The 22335-nt window shown below is 24.1% G+C and overlaps 1 protein-coding gene and 1 pseudogene across 1 annotated transcript in view; one reads left to right on the top strand and one right to left on the bottom strand.

Moving 5' to 3' along the window:
- The first annotated feature begins 16226 nt into the window (after nucleotides 1-16226).
- On the top strand, nucleotides 16227-17375 carry LOC136086781 (cytochrome b-like; annotated as a pseudogene).
- Nucleotides 17376-19404: 2029 nt separating this feature from the next.
- LOC100215014 (calmodulin-A) overlaps nucleotides 19405-22335 on the bottom strand; it is a 7586-nt gene continuing 4655 nt past the window's right edge. The window contains exons 2-4 of the mRNA XM_065809665.1: nucleotides 20770-20946; nucleotides 20381-20513; nucleotides 19405-19900 (exon numbers count right to left, since the gene is read on the bottom strand). Coding sequence (XP_065665737.1) covers nucleotides 19783-19900; nucleotides 20381-20513; nucleotides 20770-20946 — 428 coding nt within the window. The 3' untranslated portion in view covers nucleotides 19405-19782. The remainder of the gene's footprint in view (nucleotides 19901-20380; nucleotides 20514-20769; nucleotides 20947-22335) is intronic.

Raw genomic sequence — 22335 nt, 5'->3', positions numbered from 1 at the left:
TTTTTTTGTAGTACTCTTCTAATTTTTTTGTAGTACTCTTCTAATTTTTTTGTAGCACTCTTCTAATTTTTTTGTAGTATTCTTCTAATTTCTTTGTAGTATTCTTCTAATTTCTTTGTAGTACTCTTCTAATTTTTTTGTAGTACTCTTCTAATTTTTTTGTAGTACTCTTCTAATTTTTTTGTAGTACTCTTCTAATTTTTTTGTAGCACTCTTCTAATTTTTTTGTAGTACTCTTCTAATTTTTTTGTAGTACTCTTCTAATTTTTTTGTAGTACTCTTCTAATTTTTTTGTAGTACTCTTCTAATTTTTTTGTAGTATTCTTCTAATTTTTTTGTAGTACTCTTCTAATTTTTTTGTAGTATTCTTCTAATTTTTTTGTAGTACTCTTCTAAATTTTTTGTAGTACTCTTCTAATTTTTTTGTAGTACTCATCTAATTTTTTTGTAGTACTCTTCTTCTTTTGTAGTACGTTGTTAATTTTGGCCTTTATAATTATTTTAGATTATGAGGTAAGTGTTAAAAAAACCCAGATAATTAGCGCATCGATTGATACTTCTATGAATATCTACACTTATATAAAAGAAAATATGATGCTCATCAATTTACACTTTTTATATTTAAAAAGAGTCAAACAATCATTGATTAATTATCAATCAAAGTCGAATGATCTCAAAAAAATCATAGTGGATTGTTATTAATCGCTAATACTATATTAATCTCTATTGATAAGTATAATCCAATGTACTTTAATAAAATTTCCTTGAAGATAATGATTGTAAATAAGGAGAAACTAAGGAGAGTAGTTAAATTTTAACTTTTTTTTAGGTTATTTAAGGACTTTTAAGGAGTTTTTTTTTTAAGGATATTTAAGGTTTTTAAGGAGGAGTGGGAACCCTGCAATAGCATAAGTGGTTCTTTTAATAAAAAGCAATTTGTATTAGGAACTTTTATGAACCTATCAAAAGCGTTTGACACAATTAATCATGATATCTAACAAAAAAATGGAAAAATACGGAATAAATAATACTAGCCTAGATTTGTTTAAAAGTTATTTCTGCAACAGACAACAATGTGTTATTTCGAACTATAATAAATATTCAAATTTACAAAAAATAAAATGCGGAGTTCCTGAAGGTTCCATTCTTGGTCCTCTTTTATTTTTAGTTTATATTAACGATCTTCCACAATCACTAAAAAAACTTGATGCAGTAATGTTTGCTGATGATACAAATTTATTTTTTTCATCAGCATCAATTGAAAATCTCTTTAAATCTGTGAACGATGAGAGTCTAAACACTTGGTTTAATGTAAATAAATTAGCTTTAAATACAGACAAAACAAAATATATTTTGTTTTATTCCAACCAGCAAAAAAACTAAATACCAATCATGCTACTATTACTAAAAATTGGTAACATAAAAATCGAGAGAACTGAAACTATTAATTTTTTTGCGATATTTATTGACAAAACGATTTCTTGGAAAGCCCATATAAAAACATTAAATACAAAAATATCAAAAAGTATTAACATATTTTACAAAGTCAAACCTATACTTTCCCAGGAAAATCTAAAAATTCTCTACTTTTCTTATATATAAAGTTATCTAACATATGCTAATATTGCCTGGGGAAGTACAAATAAATCTAAATTAAATTCTCTACATAGACACCAGAAACACGCATCAAGATTGATATATAATAAAAATAAATTCACCCAATTCGAACATGAATGCTTTAAATATCTATCAATTTAACATCAGCCAAAATATTTCATTCATGCTCAAGTATAAGCTCGGATTTGTCCCAAATTCATTATCACACGAGGAACGGGAAACTTCACAGTGCCCAAAGAAAATGTTTTTTTTGAGATTTTTTTATTGTATACCGTGGCTTGGATAATCTTATTGCTCAAAGGAAAAACTAAAAAATCTCATAATTAACAAAACCAATTTTATCGATATGTATTAAAATATAAAAATTAAATAATAAAAAAAAATGAAAGAAAACAAAAAAAAAAATTTTTTTTTAATATATAATAATGATTCTTGTAAAAAAATAATAATAATTTTAAGAACAATTACTAATTTAACATATTTAAAAGTTGCTTTTTTTAACTGATTATAACAATACCATTAATAAAGGCATTTTTTAGTGTAACTATTCATTAAATTTGATGTTTTTTGAATTTTGAACCGAAAATTTTGGCTTTTGTGTTTTCTCTTTCAGTTTTTAGATATTTAGTTATTCTTTTGCATATGGAAAAGTTCTTATTCTGAAATAATTTGTAACCAGATAATATGTTTAAAAACGGTTCTTTAGATACTTGACTTGGTAAAAGTCTACAATTTTCAAACTAGTAAATCTTGCCAAAATTCTGTTTCTTAAAATTTTTAATTATCATTTTAAAGGCAAAAGCATTATTTTAATGGCAAAATATAAATTAAAGATGTAAATATTTCTAAAATATTTTGTAAATATTTCTAAAAACAACTGTCATTAGCTGTCATAACCAAAAGCTGCAAATTCTGCTACAAAATGAGTTGAGTATATAACTACTTAGATAAAAAATAACTTTTTAATTTCTATTAAAAGTTCAACCGGTAATAAATCATTTAAAGTAATAAAAAAAATTATTGTATATTGAGTTTGTAAAATATGCTAAAACACAATTGCATTTTTCATTGCTAAGAAATCCAGCTGATCTTCCAGTCGATTGTTAAAGAAAACTTGCCTCAACATTAGCTTTAAAACTAGCTAATTGTTGATATAGAATTATGGAGTATCTAAAAGCATAAGAATGTTAATTTTTAACTCATCTATGTTCTTCTCAGGGTGCCATTCGTCATTGATTAAGATAGCTGTGCTTTTATCGAGAAGAATGGAAGGTGGTTTAGGATTTTTTATTGTTAAACCCGAAGAAATTTTGAGATGATTTAGTTTTTATGCCTTGCAAAGCTTTATTAACATATGCATTTCTTAGAGCAAACTGCGCAAGAAAATGTATATTTTACTCTTTCACTAGACAACTCAAACCACAATGCATCTACATCTTTAATAAAATTTTCGTCTTTAAAAAGAATAGTTTATAAAGAAAAAAATAATGTACATCAAATGAAGCATCAATGTCTTCCATAGTTTCCACTTTTTGTGTACGCTGTTCCTGACTGCACCATTGTTTGTTTTAAGAGAATATTAGAAAAATCACAATATTACGGCCTGAGTGACCAAACTGTCTATTTTTTATGGCTATGATTTTATGTATATAATTTTACGTTTGTATAAAATAACGATACATATAAGTATCTTTTTTAATTTTTTATTTGTAAAAATGTTTACTCTAGAACTTTTTATTTGTAAAAATTTTTATCTCCGTAATCATTCAAAGTATTTTCCCACTTAGTTAAAAAAAATTATTTCTAAAATCTTCTTTTGCGTCGACAAAAATGTATTTTATGATCTTCTAAATGTATTTTCTTATAATAATTCAATCTTTTATAGAAATAAAATCCAAGAAATGTTAAGTAGGGACGACGAGAGCTTGTTGCCTTTGTCTTAGTGCGAGTTTTTTCACTCTAACAACACATTAATTTGCAAATATTAAAATGTGGTCTTGAAAAGTATGAATTCGGTAACACTTTTAAGTTGCATTCATTATTTAAAGTCTTAAAAAATTTTTATCAACTCACTCCACCCTAAGGTAAGTTAAACAAACTATTAAAAAAAATTAAATAAAGTTTAATAAAAAACTATTTAAAAAATTATTAATATATATTAGTCTACTAATTATTTTGATAAAATTTTTAAACCAAAAGCCCCATTTTGTTTTATTTTTTCAATATCGGAAAGATTTAGTAGTCGAGTAGACTAATGCTTTTTTTTACAAAAAAAATTCAACCAGCAGTTACATTGCCCCAATAACCTATTCTTTTGCTTGTTCATTTCATTAAAGTCTCTGCGCAGATCTTTTTAAAATTAGCGTAAACTAATTTTCGTGGCCCCATCGTACCTCGAAATAAAACTTCTAAGAAATATTAAATGCTGACTTCATAAACATGATGCTTATAGAGATCCCAAAGTATCTTAAACTCATTAATCTTGGTAAGAGGCTTTTGTTTAATGATATTTATCTGTATTATAGCATTTTTTAATAAATGTTGAATAAATTTGAAAATTAAGTAGCTAAAATTTAAAAATAAAAAAAATACTTGTAATTAAAATATAAGAGTGAATGGAATTTAAATAAATTTTACTTGATTTGTTTGAAATTATACCTATGGTCTTATTAAAATAAAATGGCCCTAAGCTTTCTAGAGTTTGATTATCTATAAATTTATAAGTAATTTTATATCCTAAGGAACTTAATAAAGTTAATGAAGTAATAATTTTATAATCATTTTTATAAATATTAGTAAAGTTATTTTTATCTGTAATAAATTTTAACTGTAATAAATTAATCTTATAGAATAAAAGGCTGTAATAAATACAGCACTAATACTAATTAAAACGGAAAAAGATAAAAAATTTGAAAATAATGCTACTTTGACAATTAAATCTTTAGAATAAAATTCTGATAAAAATGGTATTCCTAATATAGACCCTGTAATTATAAAAACAGATATAAAAGGTAGAAAGTTTTTTAAAGCACCATACTTTCTCATGTCTTGTTCATCATTTATAGCATAAATTATAGATCCTGCACTAAGAAATAATAATGCCTTTAAAAAATCCATGGTTTATTAAATGAAATAAACTTAAGTCATAAAAAGAAAATCCACAAATCATAATCATATAACTTAGTTGACTACAAGTAGAATATGCTATTACTTTTTTTAAATCATTTTGAACCATTCTTATAGCTGTTGAAGAAGTTAAACTTCCTATAATAATTATTAAAATCAATATAGTAGATAAGAGTTCAAATAAGGTTGACATTCTAATAATTAAAAATACTCCAGCTGTAACCATTGCAGCTGCATGAATTAAAGCTGAACCTGAATCCTTCCGTTGCTTCAGGTAACCAGATGTGAAAGCCTAATTGAGCCGATTTTCCTATTAAACCTATTAAAACGAAAAATAATGAAATGTAAAGAATAGGAAAATCATTAGTAATAGAAATTATAAATATGTCATTAAATTCAAAAGACCCAGTAAAAATTCATAAATATTCCAATCAATAACCCAATGTCCCCTATACTAGTTTATTTATAATCATTGCTTTTATTGCCGACTTATTAGCTTGAATTCCAAAAATTAATCAATAAATATAAACATAATCCTACTCCTTCTCATCGTATAAAAAGTTGAATTAAGTTTAAACTTGATATTAACACTATCATAAAAAAAGTAAACAATGATAAATAAAATATAAATCTTAGTAAACTTTCCATATAGGAAAAAAGAAAATTAATGAACAAAAAATGAAACAGTAATTACTAAAACTAACATGTTAGTAGTAATCAAATCAAACTTTAGATTAAATGAATTATTTAACAATCCTAAATTAAATCAATTTAATATGCTATAGTATAAAGAATTATTGTTAAAGTTAATTTCATTAAAAATAATTCAAGAATTTATAAGTGTCGTAACTATAATGATAAAAGAGATTAACTTAGCACCTTTATTACCAAAAAATCTACCAAAAATCCACATAATATACTACTAAATAAAATTAAAAAAATTATAAATAAAATTATATTATAAGTTTAACTAATAAATTAGAAAAGGAATAAAAAATTTCAGATGTAATAAATAAAAAATGTATAATACAGTGTAAAACCTAGATAAATAAAATATAAATTATTTTTGTTTAAAGAAATAATGTTGTTTCAAGAAAAGTAAAAACTATTATTTTGGAATAAAAGTATTTTTACTTTTCTTAAATAAAAACCTATTCCAATACAAGTAATTAATAAACATAAACACCTTGCTATAATATAATTATAATTTATTAAAGTAGAAATAAGAATAAACTTATTTAAGAACCCTAAAAAAAAAGGGGGGGTTGGATTCTTGCTATAAAGAAAGTTATAATAACTAAAGCAATTGTTAAAATTTTATTATTCATTAAATATCCACTTAATTTTATAATGAATTCATTATTGTTCTTGTATGATATTGTTAATATAGTTATAAATAAATTTGTAAATAAGTAAATAAAAAAATATTATGAACAAATTTCAATGCCTATTAAATCATTTAAGCTTAAAGATATAATAATAAATCCAAAATTAGAAACACCACAATAAGCTATTAGCCTTTTTTATTTTAGTTTAATTAAATTCAGCAATAGTTCCGATAATTATTGATAATGCGCCATAAAGCATAAACATTTCAAAATTGTTATTGAATTTCAATTAAATAATGAATATAAATAATTTACATAAAGAAGATAACAATAGTGTTAACAGAAGATCTGATCCTTCATAAATATCGGCAATTCAATAATGGAATCGATCTAAGCCTAACTTAAATTAATATAGAATTACTAAAAGAACACAAAAAAGATAAATTATTAAATATAAAATTAAACAAATTTAAGTCAACAATTAAAATAATAAGTCAAACAACATATTAAGTCAAACAACAAATAAGTCAAAATAAAACAAATAAGTCAAACAAAATAATAAGTCAAAATAAAACAACAAGTCAACAAACAAATTTAAATAAAATTAAATTAAATATAAAACTAAACAAATTTAAATTTAAATTTAAATAAAATTAAGGTTTTGAATAAATAAGCAAGACTCAAAAGAAAATAACCATCAAATGATTTAAAAAAATCAATGAAATACTGTTTAAGATAAAATATTTTAAACTTGCTTCTTAACTTTTTATATTATTTCTATTAAAAACAATAAGAATTAATAATGAAAAAGTTTGAATTTCTACAAATAAATATAATATTATTAAATTATTAGATAATATTGTTGTTATTACTTATAATAAAATAAAACTATATAAAATTAAATTTTCTAATTTTAAGAGTAAATTATTTAAAATAATAATCAAATTATTATATTAATTCACAAAGAAGAATTTGCTTTAACAAATTGTGTGATTATAATAAGTAAAATTATTGTTGGAATTAAATAAAAAAACTATGTTTATTCAAATATAAGTTTAATATAATAAAAACTATATTGCAAATATTATTAAATTATTATAATTAAAAATCATGAAAATTATTACAGTTAAAGAATCGAACTTTAGTTATACCAATCTGAAGAAGTTAAGAACCTCATCAATATATACATACATATAAAAATAATCAAACAACATCAACAAAATGCCATGATGCAGATTCAAAAGTAAAATGGCAAGAATTAGTAAAATGAGAATAGTAAATTTTAAAAATATTGTACCAATAATAATATGAATTCCATGAAATCCTGTAGCTACAAAAAAATTAGAGTTAGATATACAATAATTAAATTCTAAATATTTTAAAGTAAAAATGTAAATAGTAAACCTAAAGTAATAGTAATTATTAAACTTTGATTTCTGTTTTTTTGGATTAAACTATGATGACATCAAGTAACACTTATTCCTGATGATAAAAGAATAATGGTATTTAATAGCGGAATATAAAATGGGTTTAAAGTTATTATTTCTAAGGGGGATCAATATATTCCTATCTCTACAGAAGGAGAAAGATTGGAATGAAAAAATGCTCAAAAAAAGGAAAATAAGAATAATATATTTCTGAGATTATAAACAATATAAAACCAAATCTTAAACCTGTTAAAACTATCTTAGTATGGGCTCCTTCTGGACTAGATTCTATAAATATATCTGTAAATCACAAGACCATAAATAAAGTTATTAAAATAAAACCCCTTATAAAAATAAGCAACAGTATTTAAAGTTAAATTCAATACACTCATCGATATACAAAATGGTCAAGAATTAGGATTTACTAAATGAAAAGAATGATAATATTTTTCCATTAATGCAAGATTAAACTATCTTTTAAATAAATTAAACATAAAAGAGTGAAAACATAATCTTGATTAACTAAAACACCTATTTCTAATATAATCATATATATAAGATAAAATATAATCATAAATATAAGATAAAATATAATCATTAGCGGAAATAAGTTAAAAAAAGTAGAAGGAAAACATTTTAGATATAAAATTAGAAAAAATAGCTAATAAAATGCTGTTAAATTTGCTGCTAAACGCATTCCTAAGGCTATAGTTGTAGAAACATAGCTAGGTAATTCTATAAATACTAGTAAAGGGGAGAGACCTAAAGGAGCTCCTGTTGACATAAACATACTTAAATAAGAACTTTTGAAATTAAAAAACGTAATTATTATTGATAATCATAATAAAATGATAATCCAAAAGTTAATCAAATATGAGTAGTAGATGGTAAAATAAAAATAAAAAATCCTAATAAATTTATTGGTAGGAGATAAAAAAATACGGTTGATAAAAATAATACGCATGTTTGAGAATTATTTCCTAAATTTTCTTTTACAATTTGAAAAAAGTGATTGATAATAACTTCAAAAAACAATTGAATTTTCGAAGGAATTATGAAACTAAAGTTCAGAGCTACAAAAATTATAAATACAGATAGTATTAATATTAAATGAGAATGAAATAAAAACCCAAAAAACTTAGTAATTAAAAAATGATCAAAATAAGAAGACATTATAGTTTTAATGCAATATGCAATATAGAAAATTGTTTAAAATTGTTTTTACTTGATTCTAAATTATTTGAAGTAAAATTATTTCTCAGACTTAAAACTAAGAAAAAATTATAAAATTTTAGACTTATTAAAATTAGTAAAAAAACAAAAAAATAGCAACAAAACAAGTTAGTGATTAAAATATAAAGATAAATCTAATTGAGACATTCTAAGTTTTATTAATTAATCAGTTTATAAATTTTTCTTGAGAGACAAAATAAATAGAAGTAGACATAAAAGAATGATTAAGACCGCATAATTCTGAACATTGACCAATAAATTTACCAGTTCTGTTAATAATAAAATTTAATTGATTTAAGCGACCTTGGATTGAATCTACTTTTACACCTAAGGAAGGCACTGTTCAACAATGAATAACATCAGCACTTGAAACAATCAGTTTGATTTTTGTATTAACTGGTAAAACAAGATCACTATCAGTTTCAAGAGATCTATTATCACGGCCCCTAGCCGCACCAAACTCAGGGGGGGGGGGGGTTGGTGCGGCGCGGGGCGCCCTGCGATAGCCGCAGCAGGAGGTGCGCCAGTGCTGCACCTAGGCCTTGGGTGGGGGATGCGTGATCCTCTTTTAGAGGAAAAGAAAACCTAGGAGTTTTTTTTATTCCCTATTTTTTAATGAGTTGAATGATATATAAAAGGTAATTCGTTAAAAGTGTGCATATAGGAAAATTCATAAGAATTTTGATTATTTGATCTTCTAAAAGAAGTAGAGTAAACTAATGGAAAGTTATTTGGCTCATGACCAGAACATAAGGGTTTAACTCCTTTCTCTTTATTTTAAAATCAAATAAAAAGTTATAAAAATAGAAAATCAATAAGAGTAATATTAAACAATATTGTTATAATCTTTTTATAAATGATTAAACTTAAAATGAACTGAAACAACTTAGTAGTTATAAAATAATATTATGAAACTAACCATGACCGGAGCAGCCGCGGCGCAGTGGTTAGAGTTCTGGCTCAGAACCCAGAGGTCCGAGGTTCGACGCCGGCTCTAGCTCAATAAGCGACATTGGTAAGCAAGGAGGCGTAAAATTCTAGTTAAATGCTCTTTCGCGGTGCTCCGTGAGAAGACCGTAAGGACTTCTGGGAGCACCTAAATAACCTAAAAAAAAAAAGTAAAGGCGATTGAAATCATTATTTTTTCTTTGAATTTACAAAATAAAATAATTGATAATATCTATAGAATTAATACTGTGAAGGAAATTAATGAATAATTTATATCAAAAAATGAAAATTATTTACCTTATACGGTATAATACGGGTTTATAAAATAATAATTAGCAAGTTATAAGACTTTTAATTTAAAGTTAATTATTCCCGAAATTTAACGACTTAACAATAATTTAAAGTTAATCATTCCCGAAACTTAACGATCTAATTTGTAAATAATTTAAAGAATGAACCTACAAATGATAAAAAGTTTTTGATAACTTGCAATTGGCAGTTGAAAACTAATCGAGTTAAGGAAATAGCTGGTTTTTATGAAATTTATAAAAGTAATTTTTTTATAAAAAATGCAAAGATTATTTAACGAGTAAAAAACAATTTCCAACATCAATGAACCCTATGAACATTTAGGAATAAGTTTATAATTCAAACAAAAAGTAAATAAGCTTAGAATCAGCTATTTATTTTTAAAAATTACGTAAAACTTTAGAAAAATTAAAGCTCTACAATTTAGTTAATTATTACCATTTTTGTGGAAAATAGTAATGAAATTTCTTTTATGAAAATATGAAAATTTATTGTTATGAAAATTTTAAAAGAGTAATATATGAGCCTTAGTAAAATTAAATTTATCCTATTTTTTTCTTAATTTAATAAATTGATTAAGGTAATACTATTTCTCAATTTATAAGGAATATATTAAAATATTTTTCAAGAAAATATTAATTTATATTTTGTAAAAATCTAAATCAAGTTGGGATAAATAATAAATTAATTTTTTTTTAAGAAACTTGGCAAAATAAAATATCGACTGTTTACCAAAAATATAGCCCTCTAAAATATTGAAGGTGAAACCTGCCTAATGATATAAAAATAATTATAACCTAATAACCAAAAGTTTTAATTAAAGTATTATAACATTTAAGTAGACATTAAAATACAACTATTTTTGAGACGTATCGCGTTGTCATATTTCAGATTATAAATATACCAAAATTCGTAAACATTTATTGCTTATTTTTGAAATATTTTTTATTCTGTCATGTGTTTAAACTCTTTGTTTGAGTAAAAACCTAATATATAAAAGTAAAGTTGTCAAACTCTGGTTCATTGACAACTTTTTGATGAAACTCTTCTCATTATTACTTGACTCATTTTTAAAATCATTTAAATTCATAAAATATAAAAAGTTTATAAATACGGTTGATTTTTTTTTTTTTTGAAGCAATCATAAGTGCGTATACTTGTATGCGTTAAATATTCTTTAGTTCTTTAGTTCTTGATTTTACATTTTTAGTTATACGGCTAGGATCTAAAAATAAAAATGAGTCGACATTTTTACAAATTACAAAATCTTTATATACCTATTTCTTTTATACTTTTTTTAAAATAATTACCAAGAACAACTTTGATAAGTTTAAAAAATTAATATTTTTCAGTTTAAACTTATTTAAATTCATTTCATTTAATATTAAATGTTTATATCAGTCATATTATGTCGCTCATATAAACATTGTGAGGATAAAATATGTGACACATATTTACAAATTGAAATAAAATTCTAATATAGCCAATGGAGAGTGAAATTAAAAAGTTAATTGAGCATTTAAAAGGCGGAGATAAATATTCTGTTTGGTTTTTCTTTCTCAAAGATGAAAAAGGGCATAGTGCAAAGTGTAAGAATTGCGCAAAAATTATACAAACAGCAGGTGGCTAAACAAGCGGCCTTCATACACATTTAAAAACATAGCATGATGTAATATTACGAAAACGAGATGCTATTGAACCTCTTGATGAATCTAGTTCAATATCTGATACGCCTCTCCCAAAAATTACATAATATTTTAAAGAAACTACAGAAGACTTGCTGGCAGCAATCTAGAATGACAGCACTTGATGGGCTTCCATTCAGAACTTTCATAACATCCGATGATCTTCGAAAATCATTAAAAGCATTAAATTTAAGTGATAAACTTCCAAAATCTGCGACGACTATACAAAAAATTGTCAGTAATTATAGCGAAACTATTCGACAGCTAGTATTTAAAGAAATATCAGTATATAAATTAAATGGAAAAGGTTTTAGTATTACTTTTGATGAGTGGACTTCCTTAAGCAACCGGCGATACGTAAACGTGAATCTTCACTCGGAGTCAAAGTTTTAGAATTTGGGACTTCTCCTAATCAATGGAAGTTTATCTGCAGAAAAATGTGTCTTACTTAAGTGAAACATTGAATCAGTATGGTTTGTCATTAGAAAAGAATATTGTTTGTTTAACAAAAGATGGTGCAGCAGTTATGCAAAAAGTAGGCAAATAAATAGCGGCTGCTCAGTAGTTTTTTTTTGACCATGCAACTTGCAGTTGTAGATGTTCTATATAAAAAAGAAACAACCGAAGAAAAAACCTTTTGATCGAATGAATCAATAGACTTTGACTCATATTCAGATGCTGAAGAGACGGAAAACTATGGTGCCTTTGAAAATATTTCAAATACATACGAGGAAGGATTAGTGATGGATTGCGATATACAAGAACAAGATACAGAAATAACATATAGCCAAATTGGTCCCCTTAAACAAAAAGTAAGGAAAATTGTGTAAATATTCAAACGTTCACCATTACAAAATGAGGTACAACAGAATTACGTAAAGCTCGAATTTTGTAAAGAATACTTCTTAATTGCAGATTCCAAAAGTAGATGGAATAGCCTATAAGCAATGCTCGAACGTTTTTACAAATTAAAGTCATGCATTCAAAAATCAGATATTGATTTAAAACTTAATATAAACTTTACAGAAACTGATTTTGAAACAGTTTCAGCTACTCCGCACTTTTGCCGGTATTAAATATTTTAAAAATTTCAAATATTTAATACCGGTTATAATACGGTATTCATGTATCATATTTTTATAATACCGAAATACCGGTATTGCTTTTTTGACCGGTATTGGATACTCTATGTAAGAGCCAAAGTAATTTTGTTTTTATTTGTAATAATGATGATAGATATAATTTAAATTTAAAAAAATTCTAACATTAATAATAAAATTCATATATTTTTAATTATTTTAACTTCATCAATAATAAAAATTATTAATAAAGATGTATTTCTACCTTACTATTTAAACAACGATTATCTAAGCTTTAACTTAATAAATTATCAAAATTTTCATAATTTAGCTTTATTTTTTTTCATTCTAAGTATTCTATGAATTTTATACTAATAAGTATTATTTTATCAATAGGAATGAAAAAGGAGTAATTGTTTTTAAAATTACTTATAATATTAATTCAAGAAATCAAAAAATATTTATTCAACATTTAAGAAATAATTCATGAAATTAAATTTATTTATATTTTTACTTATTAGTTTTTTTCCTTCGTTTGTTGTTTTATTTTTTTCAATTTTTATTTCTTTTAAATCACCTGATAAAGAAAAAGTTTCTATTTATGTATGTGGATTTATTCCCTTTCATTCAACTGGTCAACCATTTTCTATAAGATTTTTTTAATTGCTATTTTATTTTTGGTATTTGATTTAGGAATAACTTATTTATTTCCGTGATCAGTATACTCAAATTTAATAGATTATTATTCACAATCTATTATTTATTTATTTATGATTATATTAGTCATTGGATTAATTAATAAATGATTAAGAGGTGGGTTAGAATGAGAATAATGTTATTTGATTTTAATTTATTGGTAGATTTACATTTTGTATTATAGGAATAATTATTAATAGAAGTAATATGATATTAATATTAGTTAGCATTGAAATTTTATTATTATCTATTTCAATGAATTTTATGTTGACTTCATTAACTAATTTTAATTAGAGGGGCAAATAATTGCAATATACATAATAACTATTGCTGCCATTGAATCAACTATTGGATTTTCAATAATAGTAACTTTTTATAAAATTTAAGGATCTAATTCTATAAAATTATTAAACTTATTTAAATGATAATGAAAAACATATATTTTATTATATTAGATATAATAAAGTTTTTAACACTTATTATTTCAGTTTTAATTTATGTAGCTTATTTGACTTAAGCAGAAAAAAAAATTTTAGGCTATAGCCAAAATAGAAAAGGTCCTAATGTGGTAGAAATATATGGATTATTACAACCTTTAGCTGATGGTGTAAAATTGTTTTCAAAAGAGTTAATTATCCCTAATCATGTTAATATTTTTCTCTCTCTGTTTTCTCCTGTTTTAGCTTTAACTCTATCATTACCTTTTTGAATAATAATCCCATTAGGAGTAAATAATTTAATTTTTGATTCTAATTTAGGAATTATGTTTATTTTTGCTGTTTCAACGATAAACATATATTCTATTCTTTTATCTGGGTGGTCAAGTAATTCTAAATATGCTTTTTTAGGTTCATTGAGAGCTGCTGCTCAAATGATAAGTTATGAAGTATGTATTAGTTAAGTTGTTTTTTCTTGCATTTTATGTGCTGGAACTTTGAATGTTTTTATTCTTTAATAAACTCACAAAGTCAAAGTATTTCATATATTTTTCTTTTATGACCAATAGCTAAAATGTTTTTTATATGTTCATTGCCAAAAGCAATATTATATTGCCAAAAATAATATAGTCCCTTTTGATTTAACTGAAGGTGAGTCAGAATTAGTTTCTGGTTATAATGTAAAATGCTCTTCAATGTCTTTTGCTTTATTTTTTTTAGCAAGATGTTTCTCTTTTTAGGAGACTGAAATAATTATTTTTTTATTTATAATTTTTTTTTTTTTTTAAATGATTGTATTTGTATTTTTATTTATTTGAGTAAGTACTTCTTACCCTAGATTAAGATATGATCAACTAATGGGTTTATTATGAAAATCTTATTTACCTCTAAGTTTATCATTTATTATTATTACAAATTCTTTACTATACGCTTTTTGAGGTTTATCCAATAAATGATGTATATAACATTTTTTTTACTATTTTATCATTTTTTCCATTTTTAAGCATAATAAATATTTCATTTACTAAAAGAAATAACAAAAATATTTTTGATATTTCTTCAGTATTATTATTTTACTTTGTATTATTTTTTATTATAAATCATAAAATTTTGAACTTTCAATTTAGCTTAAATTTTAATTGATTATTAATCAATTCAATTTTTGTTAATTGAAATAACTTTATTTTTTCTATTGATGGTTTATTCATATTTTTTGTAGGCTTAAGTATTTTATTAATGCCTGTATGTATATTAATAAGTTTAAGATCAATAAAATATTTTAAATAAGAATTTAATATATTATAATTTATATCAGCCATTTTATTAGTCGGAGTATTTGCAATTTTAGATATTTTATGATTTTATATTTTACTTGAAAGTATATTAATATCTGTATTTATTATGATTGGTACATTAGGGTATCGAGAAGAAAAAATTAAAGCTGCTTTTTATTTTTTTATTTTTTTTATACCTTATTTGGATCTTATGGAACTTTAGATCTTGGAACTTATACCTTAATTGGATCTTTATTAATGCTGATAAGTATATTTAAAAGATATTCATTAATTGGAACTACTCATTATGAAAATTTATTAATTATAAAAATCCCATATAATATTCAATTTTGATTATTTATTGGATTTTTTGTAGGTTTGGCTGTAAAAATAACAATGGTACCATTTCATATTTGACTTCCAATCTCTCCATTAGTTTCTCAATTTTATCATAATGAGTATTATAGCTATAGTTTATGGTGCTTTAACTACATGTCGTCAAATATATATAAAACGTTTAATTGATTATTCTTCAGTAATATAGGTTTAGTGTCTATAGGTATTTTTTCACATTCTATCGAAGGGCTAATTGGATCAATATTAATGACGGTTGCTCATTGTTTATCTAGTTGAGCTTTATTTATTATAACTTCAATTGTTTATTTTAGATTTCATTCTAGAATTATAAAATACTTTAGAGGTTTAACAATTGCTAAGCCTATTTTAAGCATAATTACGTTCATCTTAATTTTAGCTAATTCTTCATTTCCTTTAACATTTAATTTTATAGCTAAACTATTTTTAATTATTTCAGCTTTTAGATTTTCTTTATTTATAATTTTATTAGTTTTATTAGGAGTTTTCATAAATCTAATTTACTCTTTATGAGTTTATAATAGAATGTTTTTTGGTTCTAATTAATCCCATTTAAATTTTTCAAAAGACATAATAGATTTTGAACTTCAAAGTTTATTACCATTGATAATATTTGTTTTTATATATGGAATTTGTCCTAATATAATAATTGATTCTATAATATTTAGTTCTTATATTAACATTTCTACATAATGAGAATTAGAAAAAATAACCATATTATAAAACATATTAATCTTACTTTAATTGATCTTCCCTCTCCATCAAATATAAATTATTTATGAAATTTTGGATCTTTATTAGGATTGTGTTTTGCAATTCAATAAGTTACTGGAATTTTTTTAGCTATGCATTATTATGGAGACATAATTTTAGCTTTTAAATCAATAGTTCATATATGTAGAGACGTAAATAATGGATTTTAATTAAAATTAATTCATGCTAATGGGGCTTCTTTGTTTTTTATTTGCGTTTATATTCATATAGGCAAAAGTTTGTATTATGGGGGTTATCAAAAAAAAAACATTTAATTTTCAGGTATAATCATATTTATAGTAATGATTATTACTGCTTTTATATGTTATGTATTACTTTGAGGACAAATGTCTTTTTGAGGAGCCACTGTTATTATAAATTTCTTATCTGCAATTCCTTTTATAGGAGATAATATAGTTCAATGAATTTGAGTTGGATTTAGTGTAAACAATGCGAGTTTAGGTAGATTTTTTAGTTTACATTATTTCCATTTGTGTTAGCATATTTAATTTTAATTCATATGGTATCAATTCATAGTGTTGGATCTAGTAATCCTTTAGGAACAATTAGTAATTTTGATAAAGCTCCATTTCATTTATATTTTGTAATAAAAGATATTTATGGATTTTTTGTATTGATATTTATTATATTATTTATAGTATTTTTTTATACTAATACTTTAGGTGATCCAGAAAATTTTATTAGTGCTAATTCATTAGTAACTCCTGTTTACATAATGCCAGAGTGATTTATTTGCTTGTGCTATCTTAAGATCAATAGCTAATAAATTAGGAGGAGTTTTAGCTTTAATTTTATGTATAATAATCTTATTTGTTATCCCATTTTTACACATTAATAAATTTTTTTCATTAACTTTTAGACCTATTGGGTATGTAAAGTTATTATATTGAGTGTTGATAGCAAATTTTATTCTACTAACTTGATTAGGTTCTAAAAACCTAGAGAGAATCCTTATATATTAATCAGTATAGTTTCTAGTTTTTTTTATTATTTTTATTTTTTTATTTATTATTCCAATAATAGGAAAATTAGAAAATTGATTATTTTTTCAAAAAATAAGTGTATAATTGAATCAGTGGCGTCCCGAAGAGAATGGCATGGGGGGCGGGGCGTGAAATATGACTTTTTGCCGACTAGATTTACATTTTATTAGAAGAATACTGGAAAAAAAAAAGGTCCTCTTTTTTAAATATTTGCCGACTGAAAGTCTACATTTGCCTACAAGTTAGATATAGCCGATATTTGCTGACAGGTTTTTTATAGTCGAGGGGTTAGACACCCCTACCCCCCCTCCCTATTGACGGCCCTGAATTGAATCACATGTTGAAGGAACTTTATCTATAGTTTTTGGGGCATTTTCCGGAATGATAGGAACTGCTTTAAGTATGTTAATTAGAATAGAACTTTTAGCACCAGGAAGAGGAATAGGAGATGATCATTTATATAATGTTATAGAACCAGCCCATGCTTTTGTAATGATGTTTTTTTTAGGTATGTCAGTTTTAATAGGAGGTTATGGAAACTGATTTGCACCTATATACATAAGAGCACCAGTTATGGCCTTTCTTAGGCTAAATAATTTAAGTTTTTGATTACTTCTTCCTGCATTAATTTTACTTTTAACTTTATCTCTAGTAGAACAAGGAGCAGAAACAGGTTCAACTGTTTACCCCCGCCCCTCCTCTTTTATCTGGGCCTTTAGCTCATTCAGAAGGGTCTGTAGATTTAGCTATTTTTAGTCTTTATTATGCCGGATTTTCTTTAATTGCAGGAGCAATTAATTTTATTACAACTATTTTTAATATGAGAATTTCAGGTTTAGCATTTGATAAACTTCCTTTAATTATATGATCTGTATAAATAACAGCATTTTTATTATTTCTTTCTTTAACTGTGTTAGCAGGAGCAATAACTATGTTATTAACTGACAGAAATTTTAATACTACTTTTTTTGATCCAGCTGGAGGAGGAGATCCTGTTTTATACCAACATTTATTTTAACTTTTTGGTCATCCTGAAGTATATATTTTAATAATTCCAGGGTTTGGAATCATTTCACAAATTATTCCTATATTTAGTTCAAAAAACCAAGTTTTTGGATATTTAGGTATGATATATGCCCAATTAACTATAGCTTTTTTACGTTTTAATGTTTGAGCTCATCATATGTTTACTGTAGGAATGGATGTTGGTACTAGAGCTTACTTTACAGCAGCTACTATGATTATTTTTGTTCCTATAGGAATTAAAACTTTTAGCTGATTAGCAACAATGTATGGAGGAAAAATTAATTTATCCGCACCTATGTTATGAGCTACCAAATTCATATTTTTATTCACTTTAGGTGGTTCAACTTGTGTAATTTTAGCCAACGGCTCATTAGACATTTTAGTACATGATACATATTATGTAGTAGCTCATTTTCACTATGTTTTATCACTAGGTGCAGTATTTGCTTTGTTTGGAGGATTTAATTTTGATTTGGAAAAACTTCCGATTTGCTATTAATAAAACCTTTGGTAAAATTCGCTTTTGAATTACTTTTATAGGGGTAAATTTTAGCTTCCGAATTCAGTCCTGTTCCTAACTCTGCTTTACCTCACAGTGGTTTCTGTCTTCCATGAAACACTTGTCTTCACAAACTAAAACAAAATTCACCGTTTTCTTGAAGACAATCCATATTATTCTTGTACTATAGTCATTTTTAAATGGCAGAAATAAGTCGTAATTGGTGCAAACATCTTATGTAGAGATAAAATATTTTTAAAGTGTATACAATAGTAGGAGATAGTAGGAGGTTTTAGGTTTGGCAGACCATTGATGGGGTAATTCAGAAGGTTCTCCCTGAATAGCACGTTCTCATTAGATTGGGGGATTAAATATCATTCTTTTTTATTAATCTTTTTTATTAATCTTTTTTATTAATCTTGCCATTTTTTTTTAATTTGCCATCAGAAACATTTTTTTTATCTTAAAAAAATATATTTTAAAGCTAAAAATTAGTGAATATTTTAGAATGATCTTCAAGAGATCTTCAGTTCAAGAGGTCTTCAGTTTAAGAGATCCGTAAGATTAAGTGAAGATTGCTTAACTAATCATACACTGTTTTTTGTATTTCACGTCTATCTAACGCAATAAATAATATCAAATTATTTCATTCAAAATATCACATATTTATAATAAAAAATTTGTACAAACAAAAAAATGTTGTACATAAAATACAAAAAACACAAGTAAATATTATTAGTTATTAAACAAAGCGTTTATTATTAAACATATTTTTTTTTATTATACTTATATTATATTTATAGTTATTTTTTTATTTACTTGTTACTTTATCTTTTTATATTAAATGTTTGTTTGTTTGCCTTTGTTGTTGGTGGTGGTGTTGTTGTTTTTTTTATTAGTTTTTTTTTTAAAAAAATTATTAAAATTGACAACAATCATTAAATTTGTAAAAACCGAATCGATCATTTAAATTGAAATTTGCTGAAATTTGCTCATTTTTCTATCGGGATCAGTTTTTTGTGGAGCAAAACCGCTGACCATGTCTTTAAATTCTTTAAAGTAAATCTTTCTGTTCTTTTCTAATCTAAAAAAAAAGATTAATTTAAAATAAACGAGGAAAATAATTTTTTTGCTGTTATTTTATTTTTAATTTGTTTATTTAGATACTATTCACTGCATAATTATAAACATCCACTTTATCCTACAAATTTCACCCTACCTCAAACTACCTCTTTCCCCAACAAAAAATACATTTATATATATATATATATATATATATATATATATATATATATATATATATATATATATATATATATATATATATATATATATACATATATATATATATATATATATATATATATATATATATATATATATATATATATATATATATATATATATATATATATATATATATATATATATATATATATATATATATATATATATATATATATATATATGAAAAGTAACTCAATATTTAAAATACTTTCATCCTTAAATTTGTCTTTTTTTAATGTATTTATTTGTTTTTTTAATTATTAGAAACATTTGCTACTTGAAATGAGCAAGAATTCCTTTTCTATCTTCTTCTGATGCTTTTTCCATCACAAACATTAATGCCTCTTTTACGTCGTTAGCGGCAATGTATCCAACACCATCAAAATCAAATGCATTGTAAGCGGCTTTTGCTAAATTAAAAAATTAAATCACAAGAAAGTTTTGAAGATATAACACACAAGGAGTTATATAAAGTTTTATTAATGTTTGAAAAACTTTCGATTTTGAACAACAACCGTTTAAGCAACATCTGTTTGGCATTTAATGCCAAACAGATGTTGCAAACTTGAACAAATAAAAAAATTTAATTATGTCAACATGCCGTAATCCATAATGACACTTCTTTTACATCGAAAATGTTCTAAAAATTAAAAATATATATTTTACCGTCTTTTTCATGTTTATCGTTTGACTCCAAAAGATCAATGAGCTCCATAAACTCATCAAAAACAAGTTTGCCATTTCCATCGTCTACTGTAAGCGTTAATCTTTGAAGATAATCATCTGTCAGATTGTATCCGATTGTAAGCAACATTTCCTTAAGATGACTGATTGGTAAATAACCTTTAAATTAAATTTTGAAATGGAATTGTATATATATATATATATATATATATATATATATATATATATATATATATATATATATATATATATATATATATATCATATATATATATATATATATATATATATATATATATATATATATATATATATATATATATATATATATATACATATATATATAGAGAGAGAGAGAGAGAGGGAGAGAGAGAGAGAGAGAGAGAGAGAGAGAGAGAGAGAGAGAGAGTCACTTAAGAAAAGAAAGTAGTTGAAAATCACTTAAGAAAAATTTTTTTCATTTAACACGGTGTTTCATCAATTAAGACTCATTGGAAATAAATGATCAAATTAATAAAACCTCAATCTATACTAAAAATTAAATAACAGGAAGTCGCAAATGTCTTAACTACTGTAAATTTTCACACATTTGTGGAATATGCTGACACTATTATAAAAAGAATTCTTTAGAATTGATTAATTTTGCTTTTTTTTTAAATATTTTTTTATAAAGAGAGATTTAATGTAATTATTATTTGAGCTCACTTATTTTTATAATTTTTTTAGGAGAAACTTGTTTTCGTGCCTGCATCTAGAAATCAATTCCGATTTTTTGTTTAATAAACATTCTTGGTTTGCATGTGTAATTATTTCAAATTTTTCTTGAAGGTATAGTATGTATTTTTTGGAAATATTGCTATATGCAAGTGCTTTTTTAAGGATGGACCAATTCAGTATAAAATCGTCAACATTTTTATCCTTTAATTCTCATATATATTTTGACAACATGGTGTCTTTTGAATACTTTTTATTTTTAAAAGATTGCTTATAATTGGCAAAACGTTTTTTCCATTTACCCTCTATTATGCCAATATATTGTTTATCAGGTACATTCTTAGAGGAAACAACACATTTATAAACCACATTTTTGGATAAACAAATTCCACTCATACAATTGTTTTTCTGTTTACAATTACAATTTTCTGTAGTTTTTTCATTTAGAATTTCTTTTTTGTTTAACAACGCCAAATTTGTTACCTTTTATAATTCTTTCCGTATTTTTTGTGCAACTGTAGGTAACTTTAATTGAATTTCGATTAAAAATTTTATGTAATTTATTAGAGGGCGGGAAATACTTATGGACTAATTTTAATTATTTTTATCTATTTTGTAGAATTCATTTTAAAATTGTTTAAATATATATAAGGCTCCTTAATAAAATTTGTTGAGCACTCCTACTTGTTTTATAACGTTCCATGTAAATATGGAAACTATTATTTTCACTTTCTCGTTGAATATTATACCTATACCAGATGAAAAAAGTTGTACTATTTCTTTGATTGAAAAAGTTGAGCATTTCATTAAAAGAATTCGTTAGAAAACCCATTT

Source organism: Hydra vulgaris, chromosome 11 (genome assembly GCF_038396675.1).
Source record: "Hydra vulgaris chromosome 11, alternate assembly HydraT2T_AEP".
Classification (NCBI taxonomy): domain Eukaryota; kingdom Metazoa; phylum Cnidaria; class Hydrozoa; order Anthoathecata; family Hydridae; genus Hydra; species Hydra vulgaris.
This window is presented reverse-complemented; position numbering and strand designations above follow the sequence as displayed.